A 20,464-nucleotide genomic window follows, 5' to 3' on the forward strand; every position below is an offset into this window, starting at 1 on the left:
TTGATGTCCCAAGTGGAATGATAGAAAGATGAGCTTGTCATCTTTGTGGTCCGATTGAATTTGGGGACACAACAAACGGACTAGGCCTACCTGGTTCCTCTGGTCGGGCTGGTTCTGGTTCTGCCTGCCCATACTGTGGGAAGCTGAAAGCAACGTCTCCACAATAGGCTGACACAGTGGAGTCCTGGGCCCAATGTAACTTGACTGTCGTCTTGCTGTGGGCTCCGCCCCTGGCATAGGCTGGCGTTCTTGGGAACAGTGAGGTACTTTGGTCTCCCTCCAACTTTGCCATCAAATCTCTCAAGTTAAAGGAAAAATCCAAATTACATTGTATACATAGGCCTTCTTTTGCTAGTGTATATATATAGTCTTAAATGTTTCTTAAAAAGCTATTTAATTGTTTAATTAGACCCAGCTACAGATGTCTATGGGCTTACATTGCATTTTCAGATGACTCTGTCTTAATCCCATCCTGGTCATCCATGTGGGATGTGTGTGAGGCTTACTTCATGCTGTTATGTTGTTTTCCCGTCTTCCCACTGCATCTCATTTACATTGAAGATGCATCACACATGTTTGCGTGCCACTTAGCCTACTCAATGCATGTCCAAAATCTCGTCGGAAAAAGTCATTGTAGTTAGGCAGCTTGAATGTAGTTTGATAGCAGCCCTTTTCAAGTACTGAAACGTGCTCATTACTGACTGGGTCCCACTGTCAAGGCTTGGAACAGCAACTCTAGCGTTTTCAGTCCTCGACATCCACCGCCTGAAACATCCACTGCTGTGGTTCATGCAGTTTAAGTCTGAATAAAAGGAATGTGTCTAAATGGCAAATTCCTTTCAGGATGTGAGTGTGTATCAGGGGTGGGGGTACATTAGGCGTAAGTATTCACAGATGTTACTGAAAGTTCATCAGCTCTGACTATGGAAAATCTCTGGAAAGGGTTTTGTGCCCGGAAGTGTGAGCTGCCATGTTTCCTACTCCTATTAATTCTATTTGTGGCCTTGAGCAATCCACTGTGTTGAGAGCAACAGCGAGCAGGCTTGTAGATCTCCCCTTTTGATTAGACAATGTGTGTTGTCTCCATGGACGCAGTTGAAGGCCATGCCATTTGTTTTTATTGATGTCAGAATGTTTCGGGAGGATCTTGAAGCTGGCGCAGTTTGGGCTTGTTCAAACATTGACGGAGCGTACCTCCAAATCGGCCAGCAGTTGCAAATGTAGAGTGTTTATGTATTTGTGTCTCAATAGTAAAGTAAGACTGACATTTGCTGTGGAGATTCGATCATTCCTCATGACACTGAAAATAATTGATGGGTGTGTCTTTGAGGAGCTGCTGATTTTTGTCCAGTGGCAAGTCGCCATTGTGATGACCTTGGCTCGGCCACATTGAAATGAACACCGGCCATCTTGTAATCACTGTCACTATGCCAAGTCACACACCCCCTGAGAGAGACATAAACATCAGACTGTCAATAGTTGACCCCTCCCTGCCTCTGGGCAGCTGGGTTTAAATGCCCACCACCATCAGCTGCTTCAGAAGATGGATGTGGCCTAAACTAGACTCGAAGTTGGTAGAGGTTTCACCAAGGGGGTTCCTTAGAACATCACAGAGGACATTTATCTGACCTGTTGCCATCGAGATGTTGAATGACTTATCAATGACTGTTGTTGTGGTCAGAATTGAAATCACTTCAATTTGACTGCTGAAGTAAAAGCCGATATAACCTGAGCAATTTGCAATCCTGTGTTTGTATGTGTGTCTGTGCTACCCATAGGCCTCACATTGTCCGTTCCCCTCTCTCCTCACAGAAAAGCAAGGTCCGGAACGGAAGCGCATTAAAAAGGAGCCCACCAACACCAGGAAGTCGGGCCTGCCGTTTGGGATGGGCATGCCAGGGATCCGGGCCGGGTACCCCCTCTCTGAGCGGCAGCAGGTGGCTCTTCTCATGCAGATGACGGCTGAAGAGTCAGTCAACAGTCCAGGTGCGTGTTTGTCATGGATGCCACGTCTCTGAGGGTTCAGCGGGGGGTGGGATGGGGTGGGGGGGGGGGTGCTGTGTCCCTGGTGCTTAGCGTCCCAGCCACACTTTTGCACCATGCTTCATTAAAGAACAGACCACACTGCGTAATTAGAATTCAATTGTACAAGATAACCCTCATCAATTTCCATTATTACAGTGAAATGGACCTCCCCTGTCTTAATCCACTGTTCTTTTCTGGGACTGGCTGTTTGTGGGAGATTTTTGGGCTCTACAAGTTGGTATCACGTTCCTGTATGGTAAATTGTGCTGCTTTGTTTTAGGATGTAGCGTTCAACCATGAGGGAAATGAAAGTAGCTTACCCCAGGGATTGGGTCTGAGGGGACCTAATAGTGCACTATCAGATCTGGGCCAAACCACACAATATCCAGACCAAGGCTTTTTGTTCATTTCATATCTGCTATCTGTTATTAGATTAGTCGGATTTAGCATTTCCTCCTCAAGTGCTGTACTTAGGTTCTGTCGTTAAAACATTGCGGTTTAAACGTTGAGGAAACATAGGCTTTAGTAGGCTATATTTCCTCTTATTAAGTAATAGAGCTGATCTCTATGGGTTAGTCATTATGTTGTGCTTCTGATTTGGGTCATATGTTGCCTGCTGTTTGTATTATTTGGCGGGTTGCTGCTGTTAAACAGCCGTGCCTGAGTTTGTGCCTTACAGACAGAACCCAGGCGAAGTGAGTTTCAAATGGCATTCAGGACCACGCTCTGCAAACTCAATAATGTAAATGTGGTTAAGGCTTTGGTTTAATCCACTAAATGTGATGAAATGAACTCGAGCAATTGGGAGTCTTGGAGTTCTCCTTCTGATGTTTTGAGCAAGAGCGCCACCTACAGGCGATGGAGTTGTAACAGTTGTTTTTCAATGAAATATTCTGCACTGTTACATAATGGTACTGTAATATGTAGCCCTATGCTCATTTGGCGTATGTTTTTACTATAGAAATGAATCATGCCAATTCTATTAAAACTCTGTTTTTGTCCTGTTTTTGTAGACACAACACCAAAGCATCAGTCACAGTCAAGTCTGGGCCAGAAGGGAACGCCAAACTCTGCATCTAAAACCAAAGACAAAGTAAACAAGAGAAATGAGAGGGGCGAGACGAGGCTGCACCGGTCAGCCATCCGTGGAGAGGCACGCCGCATCAAGGAGCTCATCAGTGAGGGAGCGGACGTGAATGTAAAAGACTTTGCAGGTGAGTCGCTGCCACTGCAGGCTGGTGGTCATCTTACTCTCTCTGCTCTTCCTCCTCCTCGCTCTCTCTGCTCCTCCTCCTCTTCGCTCTCTCTGCACTTCCTCCTCCTCGCTCTCTCTGCACCTCCTCCTCCTCTTCGCTCTCTCTGCACTTCCTCCTCCTCGCTCTCTCTGCACTTCTTCCTCCTCCTCGCTCTCTCTGCACTTCCTCCTCCTCCTCGCTCTCTCTGCACTTCCTCCTCCTCCTCGCTCTCTCTGCACTTCCTCCTCCTCCTCGCTCTCTCTGCACTTCCTCCTCCTCCTCGCTCTCTCTGCATCCTACGTTTGAGAAACATTAGTGTTTGGGATTCACAGGCTGGACTGCACTGCATGAAGCGTGCAACCGAGGCTACTACGACGTGGCCAAGCAGCTGCTGGCAGCCGGTGCAGAGGTCAACACCAAGGGCCTGGATGACGACACCCCTCTGCATGACGCATCAAACAACGGGCACTTCAAGGTAACTTCAGTGTAATGCTTGCGAATGCTCATGTAGAAAGCCAACGGCCGTGTTTAGGACTGAGACAAATGTTTCGATGTTTCTTTGTAGGTGGTAAAGTTGCTTTTAAGGTATGGAGGGGACCCTCGACAAAGCAACAGAAGGGGTGAAACCGCGTTGAAGGTTGCTAACTCCCCAACGATGCTCAATCTGTTGCTTGGAAAAGGCACGTATACCTCCAGTGAGGAGAGCTCGTCAGGTGTGTGACATTTTATACCATGAGTAGTTCTGAACACCTTCACTCTGCCATTTGTTACTTGTATTTCAACTGCCTTGCTTTTCCTTTAACCACTGGGTGCAACAGATTTTTGCTGTTATTTAACTGTTTTTTTGTTTGTTTGTTTTTTTTCCAGAATCTTCAGAGGAAGAAGATGCCCCATCGTTTGCCCCATCCAGTTCGGTGGATGGAAATAACACAGACTCGGAGTTTGAGAAGGGCCTGAAGCTGAAAGGGAAGAAAGGGCTGGATCAGCCCCTATCCACAACAACCACCCCCGTCAAGGACGAGTATGAGTTTGACGAGGATGATGAGGAAGAGCGCGTCCCTCCGGTGGACGACAAGCACTTGCTCAAGAAAGAGTTCCGCAAGGAGTCTCCCAGTGTCACCAAGGCTGGCGGTTTAATTTCAGTACCGAAGGGGGAGGTGGTCAAAACCTATTCCAAAAGCAACTCGCTCACACCAAAGAAGGCTGTTAGACGGATTCTCTCTGACAGCTCAGACGAGGATGATGGGACGTTGTGTTTCACACCTATGCCCACACCACGGCAACCAGCGCCACCTACTAATACCAAGGCCCGGGACTCTGCTACACTGAGCTCTAAGCAGCAGAAAGAGAAGACTAAAGTTAAGAAGAAGAGGAAGAAGGAGACAAAAAATGTCAGTAAGGAGGTCAGATTTGGTAAAGTCAATGACAAATTCTGCACTTCTGACTCTGATTGTGGGGACATAGGGAGTGAGGATGATGAAGGCTCTATGAAGAACTCGAACTGTATAAAGGACTCCACAATGAGCCTAAAAGAATCCTCTGAGTTCAGTACTCACTCTGCATCCTCTTCTTCCTCTTCTCATGGAAGCATGAGCTCTCAGAAACTGACACCCTCGCTGACAGAGCATAACCCAAAGCAGTGGAGGACAGACGGCTGGAAGACTGTGTCATCTCCTGTATGGTCAGATGTAAGCTCTCTCTCTGACTCGGTTAGAACAAGGCTTTCCAGTGAGTCGGACTACTCCTCTGCCGACTCGAGTGTCGAGTCAGTGAAACAGGTGAGAAAGAAAGCACAGGAAAACAGAAAGAAAAACAATGTGCACACCAATGCACTAGACAAAAAGAACTCTGACTTTCACAAGAACTCCAACACAGACAGTACTGTCTCCAAAACGGATAAAGATGGCAAAGTGTTGAAAAAGCATAAAGTCAAACACAAGCACAAAAACAAAGCGAAAGAAAAGGCTCCCAGTTTAGTGCTCAATCAAGACATGAATGAGAAATTTGTTAAAAGCTTCTCCTTTGATTTTGATGATTCAAGGCAGAAGTCACTCCTTGTTGAGACTGAGTCTCCAGCTGAAAGCAAGGTCAAGCTCTCTAAACATGAAAAAGAGCATTTGAAAAAGGAGGACAGGTTGTCGAAGGGCAAATCTGAGGACAGAGACTGGTCTTCTGGAAAAGAGGTGCAAAGAACTGCTAAGGAGGAGAAATCCAAGAAAACAAAAGAGTCCACCAAGGAGAAACCTAGCAAGGAGGAGAGGGAAAAGCCCTTGAAAACTGAAAAAGAAAAGAGCCTCAAGGAAAAAGAGAAGCCCAAGGAGGAGAAACAACAAAAGACTCATAAAGAGGAGAAGAAGAAAAAGTCAAAGGACAAGTCATCTAAACCAGACAGGAAGAGCAGTGAGCAAAAAGAAGAAAAACATATTAAGGTGGATAAGGAGAAAAATGCCAGGGAGGAGAAGGAAAAATCTAAGAAAGAAAAGGTTCTGAAGGAAGAGCCTGATTATGAAGTCTATGATGTCAGTAACCGTTTCTTAAACCTAGAAGACACCAAGCTCAGTGCCTCAGACGACCACCACGACCGATGGGCGTCAGACCTTTCCTCTGACTGCGACCTATATGGAGATGACAGCTGGGATGCTCCTCCTGTGAAGGACTACAAAGAATATAAAGCAAGCAACACTGTAAAGCTGATCGTTGAGACTGAAAAAATAGAGAGCAGAGACCGGAGGAAGGAGAACAAAATCAAAGACAAGAAATTAGATCATAATGACAAACGGTCAGAGAAAGAGCCTACCTCCAAGAAGAAAGAGAGAGACTCTTCAGAAAGAATCTGTGACAAGAAAAAGGATTTGACCGAAAAACAGAAACTCAACTCCAGCCACTCTGTGGAAAAGGAGAAGAAGCGAAAGGAATCTGCAGATACTGTCAAAGAGAAGAAAGAGAAGGACTCCACGGACAGCAGTAGAGACCGAAAAGATTCCTATGAGTTCACTAAAGAAAGAAAGGACTTGAAAATCAAACAGGAGTCCATAAGAGACGATTATGGGAACGATGCCTCCGTCAAAGAAATTGAAACTGTCAGCAAACCATGTGAAATTAGAGAGAGGAACCACTCTGGAAAAGAGAAGGAGAGAAAGGGAGATGGGGTGGAAAAGAGAGAAAAGACAAAAGCTGACAAACACAAGGAAAAGCCTAAAGACCGATCCATAGAACAGGACAAGGAGAAGCCTGAGAAGACCTCAACTGAGAAGCTTCTGAAAGAAAAGGACACAGACAGAGGCTCTAAAGACAAGAAGGAGGGAGCTAAAGACAAACACAAAGACAAGGACAGGAAGGTGTCTTCAGAACAAACTAAGGACAAGAAAGAAAAAGCTTCACAGGACAAGCATGCTGACCGGGATAAAGATGTCCTTGAGGTGAAGAAGGAGGAAAGGAAACCTGAGAAAGTTAAACCTGAGAAAACATGGTACAAGATAGCAGACATTTTCACAGATGAAAGTGAGGATGAAGAAGACAATTACAATGGGGGTGTGGCCAAGTTAAGTGATTCCCTTGGGTTGTCCGATTCTCACAGGAAAGACTCCACATCTGACAGGGATGAGCTTGATCACTTCCAAACGGAAAAACCCAGGAAATATTCTGCTGAGGCCAAACACACAACAGAAAAACAGAAAGAAAAAGACCACAAGAAAAAAGACAAGACCATATTTGATATGGGGAAAGAGAGGAAGGGTTCCTTGGAGAAACACAAGAAAGATAAGGATTATGTTGATGCCAAACACAAGGAACGCAAAGACAGAATGTCTGTGGACTCAAACCAAGAGAAGAAAAACAAGCAGAAGCTGCTGGACAAGAGGGACGCCAATGAGGAAAAGACCAAGAGTAAATATAAAGACAAGCAAGATCATGTTAACGACAGAAAGCCCTCAAAGGGGAGTGGGGAAAATGAAAAGTCGCTCTTGGAGAAGCTGGAGGAAGAGGCCATGAATGACTACAAGGATGACTCCAATGACAAGAACAGTGAGTTATCCTCAGACAGCTTCACTGATCAGGGTCATGAGCCAGTGCTCAGCAGCTACTATGATTCCTCCAACATCAGCCTTCCAGACATTACTGATGAGAGACGAGACTCACTCTCCATATCTAATCCTCAAGACAAGTTCAGAGAGAAAGAGAGGCACCGGCATTCATCTTCATCGTCGTCCAAAAAGAGTCACGACAAGGAGAAGGACAAAGTCAAGAAGGAAAAGGGGGATAAACAAGACAAGATCGAGGAAATAAGAGAATCCTATGGACGCAGAGAAAGTCTGCCCTTCGAGAAAGAGCCTATGCCATTAGAAGCGGACCCTTACACATTTCCATTTGGGTCTAAGGGTGATAAAGATGAATTTGATAAGACATTGGAGTTTGAAAAGGAGATGTCTAAAAAAGCTGACAAAGACAAACTGAGTACTGTCATCAGTGATAAGATCAAGGACAAAAAGAAAAAAGAGAAACATAAGGAGAAAGTCAAAGACGAGAAGCACAAGTACACGGATGGCTTTGGATCCCTTAAACACTCCAAGGAGGAGATTAAATGTGGAATGAAAGAGAGTCCTCAAATTACCAATTTGAAGGAAAGATCAAAGGAAGACAGTCCCAAATTTGATGTGAAAAAAGAAAGAAATCGAGACTCTTTGGACAAAGACAGTAGGGTGGACCATGTTAAGTCCAAGGTTAAAGAAGAAAATGAAAAAGTAATTCAGTCTAAAGAGACAGCTCGCAAAGACAACCGTCCACGTTCAAAGCTTCTGGTTGATGGGGATCTCAGATTAACCAGCTTTGGGCAAATGTTAGGTTTAAAAGACCAGGAGATTGAAGAACGCCATAAGAAGCATAAGGAGAGGATGAAGCAGATGGAGAAACTAAGACACAGATCAGGGGATCCCAAACTTAGGGATAAAACGAAGTCCACTGAGGAAATAAAGAAAAATCGCAATGAACTATCATCCAAAAAATCAAATAGTTTAGAATCTGCATTGAAAGAGAAGAAACTCAAAGATATTGGTCTCCCAGCCCAAATGATGTCTCCGGAAAGAAAGCCACAACCCATTGACACTCAAAATTCAAAGGACTGGCTTGCAGGCCATCAGATGAAAGAAAATCTCCCTGCCTCACCTAGGCAAGATCAGAATAGACCAACGGGTGTTCCCACCCCCACATCTGTTATCTCTTGTCCCAGCTATGAGGAAATCATGCAGACGCCACGGACTCCATCCTGCAGTGCAGAGGACTACCCTGATATAATGTTTGATGGGTTAGATTGTCAGAACTCATCAGCCATGGCCATGTCTATGAATGCCTGCTCACCATCCTTCTTTGACAGGTACTCCAACTCATCACACACCTTCCAAGAAGGGACTTGTATAACTCCGGCTAAGAATCTCCAGTTGCCCCTTGTCAGTCGATCGGCTTCGTCTGATGTTAGAAGACCCCTGGAAGAGGAGTTCAAAGCTGAAGCTGGCAAGTTTCTACAACACATTTTGCCAGACGCCTCTGAGTTTGACTTGGCAGCCTCCCAGCCTCCAGAAGACAAGGCAGCATCAGTGGAGAGACTTGAATGTCTGTCTCCTCCTTACTTCTCACCTATTAGAATGCTGTCTCCCGGGCTGGAACTTGCCGAACCTGCACTAGATGGGGCCACCACAGCAATGGCTGGCACAGAGACCTGTGAACACCTACCTGAGAGTGTCTACAACAACTTCCTGATGAAGCCCTCAACGCCAGTCCACAGACCTGACCCCCAGGAGCCGTGTCTGGACATTGCTGCTCCACCCACCCCTGCACCTGCTGCTCTTCCTCCCCTGGATATTGATGACCTTTCTGAGCCTCATCAAAGTGAGCACAGTCTTGTTCCCTCTGACCCAGTCAGTGGCAGTGAGTATCTGCCCCCTGTTGTGGAGGAGGAGGAGGAAGAAGAGGACTATGAAGAGGGGGAGGAAGAAGAAGAAGAGGAGGAGGAAGGGGATCTTGACGAACCAACAGATTCTGATCATCATGCGGCTGAGGAGACCAGGGACGTCTGCTCATTCTCTCCTCCAAGAGTTGAAGAGCCTTTGAGGAAGAGCTGGGCTGAATCTCCAGACAGAAGAGTTACAGAGGTGCATCAGTTGACTCCCCCACATCCACCACCCAACCAGTTGGCGAACTCCAGTGATCATACCATCAGCTGGAACTCTGAGATTTTGAAATCTCCTCAAAGGACTTATGGGGAAATAGAGGCAGCTGTCTCCAAGATAACCAGCCCCTTCTCACATTCAGACAGTGATTTGCAGCACATTACTGCCATACCTGGCCATCCATCAGTGACCCCTCCATATGCTGCTTACAGGTCTTATGTGCCTGACCCTGACTTTGACGAGCAAAAAGAGGCTGTGGAGGACATTCCAATTTCTCCAGCAAGACCTGAAATGACACCCATGGAATTGGAACCAAACTACTTGACAACCACCTCATCCTCCACAAGGTTAGAGTCTTTCTTCACAGACTGCAAGCCAAACTTGGAGGATAATCACCAGATGGACTCAGAGCTTTCTTGTGCAGTACAAGATGGCAGACAAAACTCCCATGGCTTTACTTCTGAGAGCCATATGCCTCTAGCAGTAAGCAACGAGCCAGTGGTGCCCTGGACAGACCCATTCTCAGCTACAGTGGATGAGCTGGATGATCTTGGCCCTTTCTCTCTACCTGACCTCCCTTCTCTCTCCCTCCCGACCTCCCTGCCAGACAAGGAGATGCCAGAGCTTGACGTCAGAGATGCAGAGCCAGCCGACTACAAGCCTCCATCTGCTCATATAAGGCCTCCTGCTATTGAAACAATAGAGGGCGAAGAGCTTATGGAGGTTGACCTGCCTATCCTGGCCAAACCCTTGTGCCCTCCCGAGGTCCTAACACTCAATGATTCTTTGCATGATTTGGTTGTGCCCTCACCAAAACACAATTTCCAACCAGAATTTGAGTCTGAGCCTCAGAATGTCCCTGAAATTAACTTAGTGAAAACACAGATCTTTGAAAACAGAGCCACATATGAAGAGACTGATGAGAGCGATGGAAACATGTTCTCAGCTGTTGATACAAACAATACCCAGCTTCACAAGCAGATGTCACTGACCGAGGCTTTATCAGTTGTAATTACTCCATGTATGGACTCCTTGACAACTGTTAAACCAGAACAAAGTGGGCAGGTATCAGATCCCTTTGTTGGGCCAACTGGCAGTCCTGTCCCCTCAGTTCCTCTGCCAGTTGCTGTCACGATTTCTGGAACAGTCCATGTTTCGGAGGCTCTTGAGACCACGTCTAAGCTCACGGTCACTCTGACAACGTTGTCAACTGACCTTCCCAAGAAGGTGGAGGAGTTCCCACAGAGGATGACCAGAAACAGGGCCCAGATGCTGGCAAAACAGGAGAATACCACCACCACAAAAAAGCCGAGTAGTAGAGTAGTAGCAGAGAGTACAATCACCAGCATTATACCTTCTAGCGTGATACCTCCATCTGCCCCTACCCCTGTCACCATGAGCATGGCTGTAACCACAACCACCCCTATCCCCACCCCTACCTTTGTCCCCTTTGTTGTTCTGGAGAAAGAAAAGGAACTTGTCACCACCATCTCCACCACACCAACCATTACCCCGACTCCTCCGCCGCCGCCTCCTGTAGTGGTCAGCAAAACTAAAGGGCGGCCTGTGGAGGAAGAGGAATCCCAGACGCAGCATCCACGCAAGAGGAAGTTCCCGAAACCGCAGGTTCAGCTGGTCAACACAGCCATGCAGCAGACCAGGGAGATGATTCAACAGACGCTGGCTGTCATTGTCAATGCCATCAAACTGGATGACATAGAACCCTACCACAGTGACCGCTCTAACCCATACTTCGAATACCTGCAGATAAGGAAAAAAATTGAGGAGAAGAGGAAGATCTTGTGCTACATCACACCACAGGCCCCTCAGTGCTATGCAGAGTATGTGACCTACACAGGCTCCTACCTGCTGGATGGCAAGCCTCTCAGCAAGCTGCACATCCCAGTGGTGAGTACCTCCCTTCCCCTACAAATGTTCACACTTCTGTTGATTCATAGATTTGATTTCATTACAATAATACACGTCAAGTAACTGCGTTCTGTAACCTATAATAACCGCACAGCACATTTACAACAAAAGTTTGAACTTTGTTGCAATGGAAAGGTTGGTTACATCATAATCTCAAATCATTGCTATGGTTTCTCAGATTGCTCCACCTCCATCGTTATCGGAGCCCCTGAAGGAGCTCTTTAGACAGCAGGAGACCGTGAGGGGGAAGCTGAGACTGCAGCACAGCATAGAGAGGGTAAGAACACGGGCTCACTGAACCCTCCCAAATATCTATCCATCTCACTTATGAAGTCGCAGTGAGAAGGAGTGCTTTGAGCAATCCTTTGATGAATGTTCAAAGCTGCTATGTAATAGAAATCCAAACTGCAATAGGCATTTCTCCAACCAAGCAATCGTAAAAAAAATTGTGACATTTCACATGAACCTTATCACTTTGCGTAAAGTAAAGTTAAAAGTCCAGTCTGTCTCCCCTCTCTCCAGTCTTATTGTATTGACTTTCTATATCTCTCCTTCCAGGAAAAGCTTATTGTCTCATGTGAGCAAGAAGTACTGCGGGTCCATTGCAGAGCGGCAAGGACGATAGCAAATCAGGCCGTCCCATTCAGTGCCTGCACAATGTTACTGGACTCTGAGGTGTACAACATGCCAACAGAGAGTCAGGTGCGTCTGTGGGTGGTTAAAAAGGTGGGCAAAAAGTTGACAGACAGGGCCATTCACACGGAATTTGTTTAGTCAGCTCTTCCAATTACTCTTAATATTTTATATACACTACCACTCAAAAGTTCGGGGTCACTTAGAAATGTGCTTGTTTTTGAAAGAAAAGCTACTTTTTTGTCTGAAATAACATCAAATTGATCAGAAATACAGTGTAGACATTGTTAATGTTGTAAATGACTTGTAGCTGGAAATGGCTGATTTTTAATGGAATATCTACATAGGCGTTCAGAGGCCCATTATCAGCAACCATCACTCCTGTGTTCCAATGGCACGTTGTGTTAGCCAATCCAAGTTTATCAATTTAAAAGGTTAATTAATCATTAGCAAACCTTTTTGCAATTATATTAGCACAGCTGAAACTGTTCTGATTAAAGAAGCAATGACAAGAATATTGAATCGCAACATTCTTGAATTATTCTTTTATCCTGTTTGGTCATTTAACAATGTCTACACTATATTTCTGATCAATTTGATGCTATTTTAATGGACAACAAATGTGCTTTTCTTTCAAAAACAAAGACATTTCTAAGTGACCCCAAACTTTTGAACGGTAGTGTACATATAAAAAATCAAATCTGACATTCTTGTCGTCTTTAACTCAGGGTGATGAGAACAAGTCAGTGAGAGATCGCTTCAACGCTCGCCAGTTCATTTCCTGGATCCAAGACGTGGATGACAAATATGACCGCATGAAGGTAACGATATGACTGTACTTCATCTTTTACGGCACATTTGCTATGTGGTTGAAATGCGGGCTATCTGTGTATGGCAGTTGTATTTCTGCTGGTTCATAATGGCCTCTCTCTCTTCTCAGACGTGTCTGTTAATGCGGCAGCAGCATGAGGCAGCTGCCCTGAACGCGGTGCAGAGGATGGAGTGGCAACTGAAGGTGCAGGAGCTGGACCCTGCTGTACACAAGTCTCTGTGCGTCAACGAAGTCCCCTCCTTCTACGTGCCAATGGTTGACGTCAACGATGACTTTGTGCTGTTGCCCGCGTGACAGAAACATGCACTCGTTCACAGAGTTAGAGGTCAAATATCATCACTTATCAAAGAGACATCAAACAGAACGTATGGTAAGGGCTAGCCGGTTTGAAGAGGAATAAAACCTATATATTATATAGAAAAAATTCAAAGAAAAAAAAACTTGCTAATGATTCCCTTCCATGAGAGGAGGAAGCATCTTTTTACCGGGGAAAAACACAACTTGCACTTTCATCCCTCAAGTTTTTATGCTTTTGTTCAGAATATAAAAAGCAGAAAACGGCTTTGCTTTGAAACACCCAACACCACCTCCCTTTTAGGTGATGTTTGGACAGAGAATAGGGGATATGATATAGAAATATTTTTCTGAATTTTTTGGTCCCCGTAAAATCAAACAACAAAGGAACGCTGGAGAGGAGCCCTCCCACCATTCTGGATCATCTCCTGGTGGATGAGAAGGAGGCACCACAGTGGACACAGAGCTCCAGGTGAGCCTTGAGAACGCAGCACATGGCCAGAAGGGCATGCATGCGCGATATGGTGGTGCAACAAGTAATATCTGCGGGACCTCCAGCCTCTTCCTGTTGAAAGGACAGGAGGGTCTGTGTGGACGCTGTCTCTCTGGTCGGGACCATAAGGCCACACTCAGAGAGCTTCAGTCCCCTCTGTCCACAGCCCACCACCACACCCGGTAGAACCAGCATCCTGCCCCGGAGCAGAGTACAGCCAAGGGTCCATAGTGTGTCGGGGGTTAATGTCGGAGGGGAAGAGGCGGCATCTTCCGCCTCATGGCCTGGGCAGAGGAGTGAGGCAGAGAATGGGGATGAACCGGAGTATCCCCACTAGAGTCTGGTCACCTGGTTCTGCATGCAGGAAGAACCAGCCTCTGACACTCTGCCAAGATAGGTAGAACACACATACCTGTTCACCTGCAACTATGACTGCAAATGGAAAAACAGGATAAAAGAATAATTCAAGAATGTTGCGATTCAAGACTAAACAGATGGTGGTTTAGAGGAGAATATTCTTCTTTTTGTCTTTCTTTACTTGGGCATTTAATTGTTTCTGAGGAAGTGACTTGAAACACTACAGAGCCAATATTAGTTTAATGGGAAAAAAGAAAACTGAAAAAAAATTGTATTCCGTAAATTATGTACAGTTTTTATATTCGTTAACCAATGTATTCTTGCTGCCTTCTAGATAATTTATTTTGCCACACATTACTGCACAGTTGTAAATAACGTATGTACTGTAACATCACTCAGTTAAGTGTAAAAAAATAAATGAATAAAAATGATCTTTGTATGTACAGTTCACTTTCGGGCAGCACTTTCCCCCTCATACCCATGGGCCAAAATGTGCACACGTTGTCAGTATTTTAAAGACTCCAGTGCACAGTTGTAACGTTCCCATCTATAGGTTTTGTCCAGGGCTGGTCAAAATAAGTTACCTGTGTTGGAATCACCACAACGTACATAGGTAGTACAAAACCCCACCGTATTGAACAATGCCCAAACTAAGGGCCACAACTATAGTCCTCAGATGTAGCAAAATGGTTATAAAATTATTTAAAGAATAGAATAGTTATATTAGTCATTGCTTTATTACACAATTATATCTGAAAAAAATCTAAACCAAGAAAATGCCTTTTTACAGTGAATATTTTTATTTACTCCGTGTTTGGCAAGTCAAACAAGGGTACATCTGGATTGGTCAAGAAAGAAATGCCACTAACAAGCAAAACCATCACATTATTTTCTCATTCTGGATGGGATTTTATTTTTGTCTTTATTTTTTGAAATTTCATCTACCCATTTAATTGGACTTTAATTGTATGTTTGGGTCTTTAGGAATAATATTCGTCATGACGTTGGAGAACTTTCAGGCCACAAGACTTGGGATCTGACAGCCAACTCAGTATTTGAAATCCTTAACTTCCCTTTTTGAATGTCACTGTCATAGGCATCATTTACAGGTTAACTGTTTTTCAGGCCACATCAGATTGGCATTGTTGTTCTTGATCTCTACCGTATACCACCTAAAACTACTTAACTAAAGAAATGTTTAGAATCTTAATTTTTAGCAAAGCTGTTTACCCACAAGATACAGGCCACAGTCCATATTGGTTTTAAAAATGAATTCTTGCTTTAATTATGGGATGTGTTCGCTTCCAAACTCCCTGGGTCCATACTAGCGCATATAAGATGTATTTTTGTAAGTAAAAATGTTTGTCTCAAAATGCACATCTGCCAATTCAAATCTTTGACGTAGTTGCATGTGATAAAATGCTCCATGTTAGCTGTTCCCATTACATAACCTGACACATTTAGCCCTATGCTAACCTGGCCTGAAGGCAGTGATTATGTCAGGTTACACATTCTACATCAGCCAATTTCAAATCTTGACTTGGATGCAATTAGAACCCTTTTCCATGAGAGCATCCTTAACAGATGTCAACCGGTACCATCTGCTAATCAAAGTTTTAAAAAACACACATGAAGTTTCAACCGTACGAATAGCTCAATGTAGTGAGCCTGGCTCCTGGTCATTTGCAACTGTCTGCCACTTCTCAGAATGGTGCTTGTTAAACCTCAAAGCCTTTGGAGGTGAGGGGAGTTTAACATATGGAATTGTTTTAAAATGGTCATACCGTGGATTATTTATCTATTTGATTTAGAATTTTAGGACCCCACTAGGTATGATAAAATATTGAATTTGGGCTTTACTACTATGCTATAGAAACTAATTGAGTAACTGATTCGTAAATGGAAAAACAGACGGTGTAAAAAAAAAAAAAGTCAATCATAAGGATTAAGGTTTTGCCCAAACTCTGTCTTATATCTGGGAGATCAGGAAAAGTGTATATATTTTTTGGGGTGACACATATTTAACCCCTTTTTTTGGCACAAAACTACCTCCATAATTCTAATTAAATTTGAATTACCGATACTGGGTTACATGTCCCGTGACAGTTGTGGGGGTTGTAGAGCAAAACTAAAACCCCATTGTGTTCTTAATAGTCTCATCTTCCCATAGTGTGGTCATATTAGTTTGTAGGCCAACCGTTTGGAAGCTACAGACATTTTCGTGAGAAGACTGATTTTCAAAATGTCTCTTGGTCTGACAAACAGCTCTGCCACTTTCCACAGCAGATACGGAAGGCCGACATGGGTGGATGTGGTGGATTGAGATGCATCCCATGCAAAACAACATATCTCTAGCTTAAATTGACAGATTTTTATTGGGATTTTTTTTAGGTTAATTAGATTTGTTGCACAGGTACGTCAATAGACTTAAGAATTTGAATGAAGTTTAGATCAAAGCTGAATCAATGTCTCGCAAGATCACTTAATGATTCATTCGTATTCTACATAGGCCTAACATACCAAATATAATAGCATAGTATAACTTTACTGTTAGACCAGAATCACCACTTATTTTCTTATTTAGGCTACAACATTTTATATGCATTATAAAAATCATCCACATCATCACATATTAGTTATTTGAATCGAGCTTTGAGGACCACTAGTAAAGTTTTTTTCCATTGCTTTCTATATATTTCCACACAGGTTGGAATACAGATATGATCAAAATTATAATGCACTTTTAGTGTAAGAGCTGTTTGAAATATCAGCTGGTTTGGCTGGGTGTTTTTTTTCGGCTGCCTGGTGAATGTAAGTGTAATAGACCAATAACAGAGTTTGCCCTCCTCTCTGCCAATAATTTTGTTTTCAGGTGACGCATCCCTCCCATAAGGCCCCTCTGACCACTCCCAGACAGTCCTATCAAAGTTCTTGCTGGAGAAGCTATTTATTTTTGACAATCACAGTAGGGTACTTAATTGATACACAGATATTGAGAGAAAAATGTTGCCATTGGATCTTCAACAAAAAAGCTTGACATGAAGGGGCCTCTAATTGCCTTAGCAGCATATGACTCCTCGCTGCGATGGTAGTAGGGGTACATGACGGCTATTTGACAAGACCATAACGGTGTGACTTTTTTGGGCCAATGTACGATAAACTTAAATGACCCTTTTATATTTTTAGCACATCGATGTGTGTGAAACGGATAAGCATAAACTTGTGATTTTGTCATATATGCGAAAACATGCCTTTTGAATTTTGTCCAACGTTAGTAGCAGCATAGTCAAGGATGTGTCATGCAATATTGGGACGCTATACTTTACAGACCAAGTTGAACAAATGTAAACCTTGAATTTGGAAGCTTAAAATATTCCTCTGGTGGCCAAGTTGATCTATATTAAGTAATGCCATTGGTTGGTGGATGTGAAGTCTCAGATCTTTGATAGGCTGATGTGGAATTTGTTACAGGAAATAATCACTGCCAACTGGTCAGGCTAGCATAGGGCTAAATGTGCCAGGTTATGTAATGTGCAACAGCTAACGTAGCCTTGTCAAATACAACTATGTCACTGATTTGAATTGGCTGATGCATATTTTGAGACAGAGAAAGTTTAAACTCAAACTTTTTCTAATGTTCGCAAGTATGGACCCCCTCTATTTATCTAGTTTTGTACAGTAGTGGAGATAAGTTTTTACAGTATAAGGTGCTGCTCTTCGAATACTTAAAGGGTGGAGCCAAAGTAAAGATCATACTCCTCTGTGGTCAATTGTTTCTTTGATTTTAAAAGAACTAGGTTTGACTTACATGCCCATGAATGAGATTTTTTTTAATCAGCCATTTAATCAAATTCCTTTTTTGTTAGTCAATAATCCTTTTTATGACTAATCACTCTAAAAGCAAGTTTCATAATAGTTTATTCAGAACGATTTGGTGGATGGTGATATTAACAGGCAGGTAGTTTGTTTCACTTTAGCTTCTCAAGTGTACCAAGTGTAGGTATTTGTCAGGGGTATCAGGAAGTTTTAATGTTCCGTTTGATTCATATTCAGTAGGCCATCATACTTTGCTCTATTGTGTTGTTTACCATGCTAAGAGTAAGGCCTAGACAATTATGAACCAAAAAGCAGACTAAGTTAACTCGTACACAAAGGGGGGGAAGAATGGTGCAAAAGTGATAGTTAAGAAAAAAATGTTTTTTATCCAATTGGAATATTGATTTGTGAGAATTGATTGTTTCCTTATTTTTGGTTGGTCCTGATTTTAAAAAAGATTGAGTCTGTGATCTGCACATTCATCCTAATGGCAATATCAAGTGACATTTTGTTATGTACACACTTTCAACATAGCTGTGTATGAGGTGTCTATTCAAGTGCAATGGGTGTTGCTACTCCAGTGTACGGGCAGTTGACTAGTTGTAGTCCTGGACATTTTGAATGAGGAAAATCTAGTCATAAGGCAGTAAACGCATAAATAAATGTCATAGCACAGGTAGTCAGCGTCATGTAGACTTCAGCAGTTTGATTTAAGCCCTCAATTTTCTTTATTTGATTTTGTTTTTTAGTGCTTTTTCTGCGGGGGAGAGGGAGTTTTGTCAACAGAATCCTCTTGTGTTTTAGATCAGAGTGTGTTGTGTTGTCTTTTTCTCTTGGGTTTTTCTTCTGTACGAAGCATAAAACACCAGTGGCATGTCAATCACTTCTTATGAGCAGAATGTATACCGTAACCACACCCCCACACCCTCAATATTGTTTACAAGACATCAAGTGTGTTTCGGTTTCGTCTCTCTCACCTTAACGGTTTGAGCCCTGCCTTGATTTCTTTATTTCATCATTTATTGAACCACAAAGGCTTGAAATTGTGATGGCTAATTAGTGTCAAATCTAACCTTGGAATTCAAAGCTTGCAGCAAACATACAGAGCAATAGTTTTAACCATTCAAATTATTTTTCATTCAAAAATGTTTATATATTTGTTTGATCAAGACAACATCCCCTGTGATTTTTGTCGAGACACCGGTGTCTCATACACACATCCAAATATTATTTCCAAGCCACACCAGTGAAGAATCATTTATATTAGGAAATGTACACCGGTCTCATTCCCTTCTCCCCCCTACTGTGAACCACTTGGCCATGCCCTAGATTACCCTGTGACCTCATTAGTCTGCAACAAGTTACCTCTACTGTGTCCATCTGAGTGTTCATTTAATATTTAACTGGACATAGTTATTTTACATAATAGAATCACAATTTCAAGCCTTTTTCTAGTTTCCTTTATTGAACAAGACAGTAGCTGATTCATTAGAATGGGAAATGACTAATAAAGCATGGAGAACTACTCTTTAAATGGTGACATAACCTATTTATTATCTTTCTGACACCTGTGGTATGTTTCAGTTAAAGGTCTCCGCTGTGTAAATTTTCCTCCTGTAATGCGTTGGAGACATTGTACATAGTTGTAAATAAATATCCCAGGACGTTTTGCACCCTCCTCTTTGTACTAGTCTAAACTTGCGTAGAATGTGGGGTTCTAACAGCAACGAGACAGTGCGTTCGCTGCAGGTGATGTAACAACGTCACTTTTTTTTATTTGTACAATGTAGTTGAATTGTGTACATATTGTTGGAGCAGCTATGGGGGAAGGGGTTTGTTGATGCTATCGTCAGTGCTGTAAAAGATCCAGTACTTTCACCTCTAGCTGTGTTGATTTCCTGCAAAAACAAAGGCGAGAAAATTAAAAAAGACTAAACTGATAAGAAAAATTCTAAATTGTTATTTTCTACAGTTGCATGTACAGAGAGCGCGAGAACTGCTGTTGTTCCTCAGAGATTATGTTCGTAAATAAAATTTTGAAATATTTCCTGTTTTCTGCTTTTACTTTGTCCTCATTCATACACTCTTACATATGCTTTGTGTCATTCGGGAGATGGGCACATCTATTTTAGCACCATGCCAACACGCGCGCACAGTTTCTGAGCCAAATGAGGAACTTTAACAACAGTTAATTTTTATTAATTAAGATTGGTTAGCACATTTATCACAGGCAAGTTAAGTTTATAGAATACCAATCAGTGTACACATGTGTAACACTTTACACCTATGTATACTTTATTTGTCAGGGACAATGTTCAACAAATCATCAGTCTGAGTATGAGAAGGGATATGTTGCACCAGATTTAATTTACATTTTAATTTCATCCCTATATTTAATCCCTGGTTTGTCCCAAAGGCCCTCAAGGCAACATTCAGGCTTCTGTGGCACCAAAGTGGTCAACTGAAACCAATTAGAAAACTGTCTATACAGAGGTAGCGGAAACACTGGCTCTTATCTTTCGCTTGGCCAGCAGGAGGACGCCTGGAAAAGTGTGTGTTTAGGCTGATATTTAGATCTATGATCATGAGGGGTTTTGACTTTGGAGAAAAACCTAAAGACCTGTGGGTATAACAGGCCTATTTTTTTGCCATGCAATATGACCAGTAGATGCCATTATATTTGTTGACA

The 20,464-nt window shown here is 43.1% G+C and overlaps 1 protein-coding gene across 7 annotated transcripts in view; it reads left to right on the forward strand.

Annotated features, from left to right (window-relative positions):
- The window catches only part of LOC112249124 (ankyrin repeat domain-containing protein 11), a 144,207-nt gene extending 124,386 nt beyond the window's left edge, over positions 1–19,821 (forward strand). For 6 of the 7 annotated variants that reach the window (XM_024418783.2, XM_042320949.1, XM_024418782.2 and 3 more), the window contains 9 exons: positions 1,813–1,986; positions 3,039–3,239; positions 3,593–3,735; positions 3,826–3,973; positions 4,128–11,329; positions 11,529–11,627; positions 11,909–12,076; positions 12,712–12,804; positions 12,924–19,821. In XM_024418783.2, coding sequence (XP_024274551.2) covers positions 1,813–1,986; positions 3,039–3,239; positions 3,593–3,735; positions 3,826–3,973; positions 4,128–11,329; positions 11,529–11,627; positions 11,909–12,076; positions 12,712–12,804; positions 12,924–13,109 — 8,414 coding nt within the window. In that variant the 3' untranslated portion in view covers positions 13,110–19,821. The remainder of the gene's footprint in view (positions 1–1,812; positions 1,987–3,038; positions 3,240–3,592; positions 3,736–3,825; positions 3,974–4,127; positions 11,330–11,528; positions 11,628–11,908; positions 12,077–12,711; positions 12,805–12,923) is intronic. The other variant, XM_024418785.2, reaches the window with a different exon arrangement.
- The last annotated feature ends 643 nt before the right edge of the window (positions 19,822–20,464 follow it).

This window comes from Oncorhynchus tshawytscha, linkage group LG04 (genome assembly GCF_018296145.1).
Source record: "Oncorhynchus tshawytscha isolate Ot180627B linkage group LG04, Otsh_v2.0, whole genome shotgun sequence".
Classification (NCBI taxonomy): Eukaryota; Metazoa; Chordata; class Actinopteri; order Salmoniformes; family Salmonidae; genus Oncorhynchus; species Oncorhynchus tshawytscha.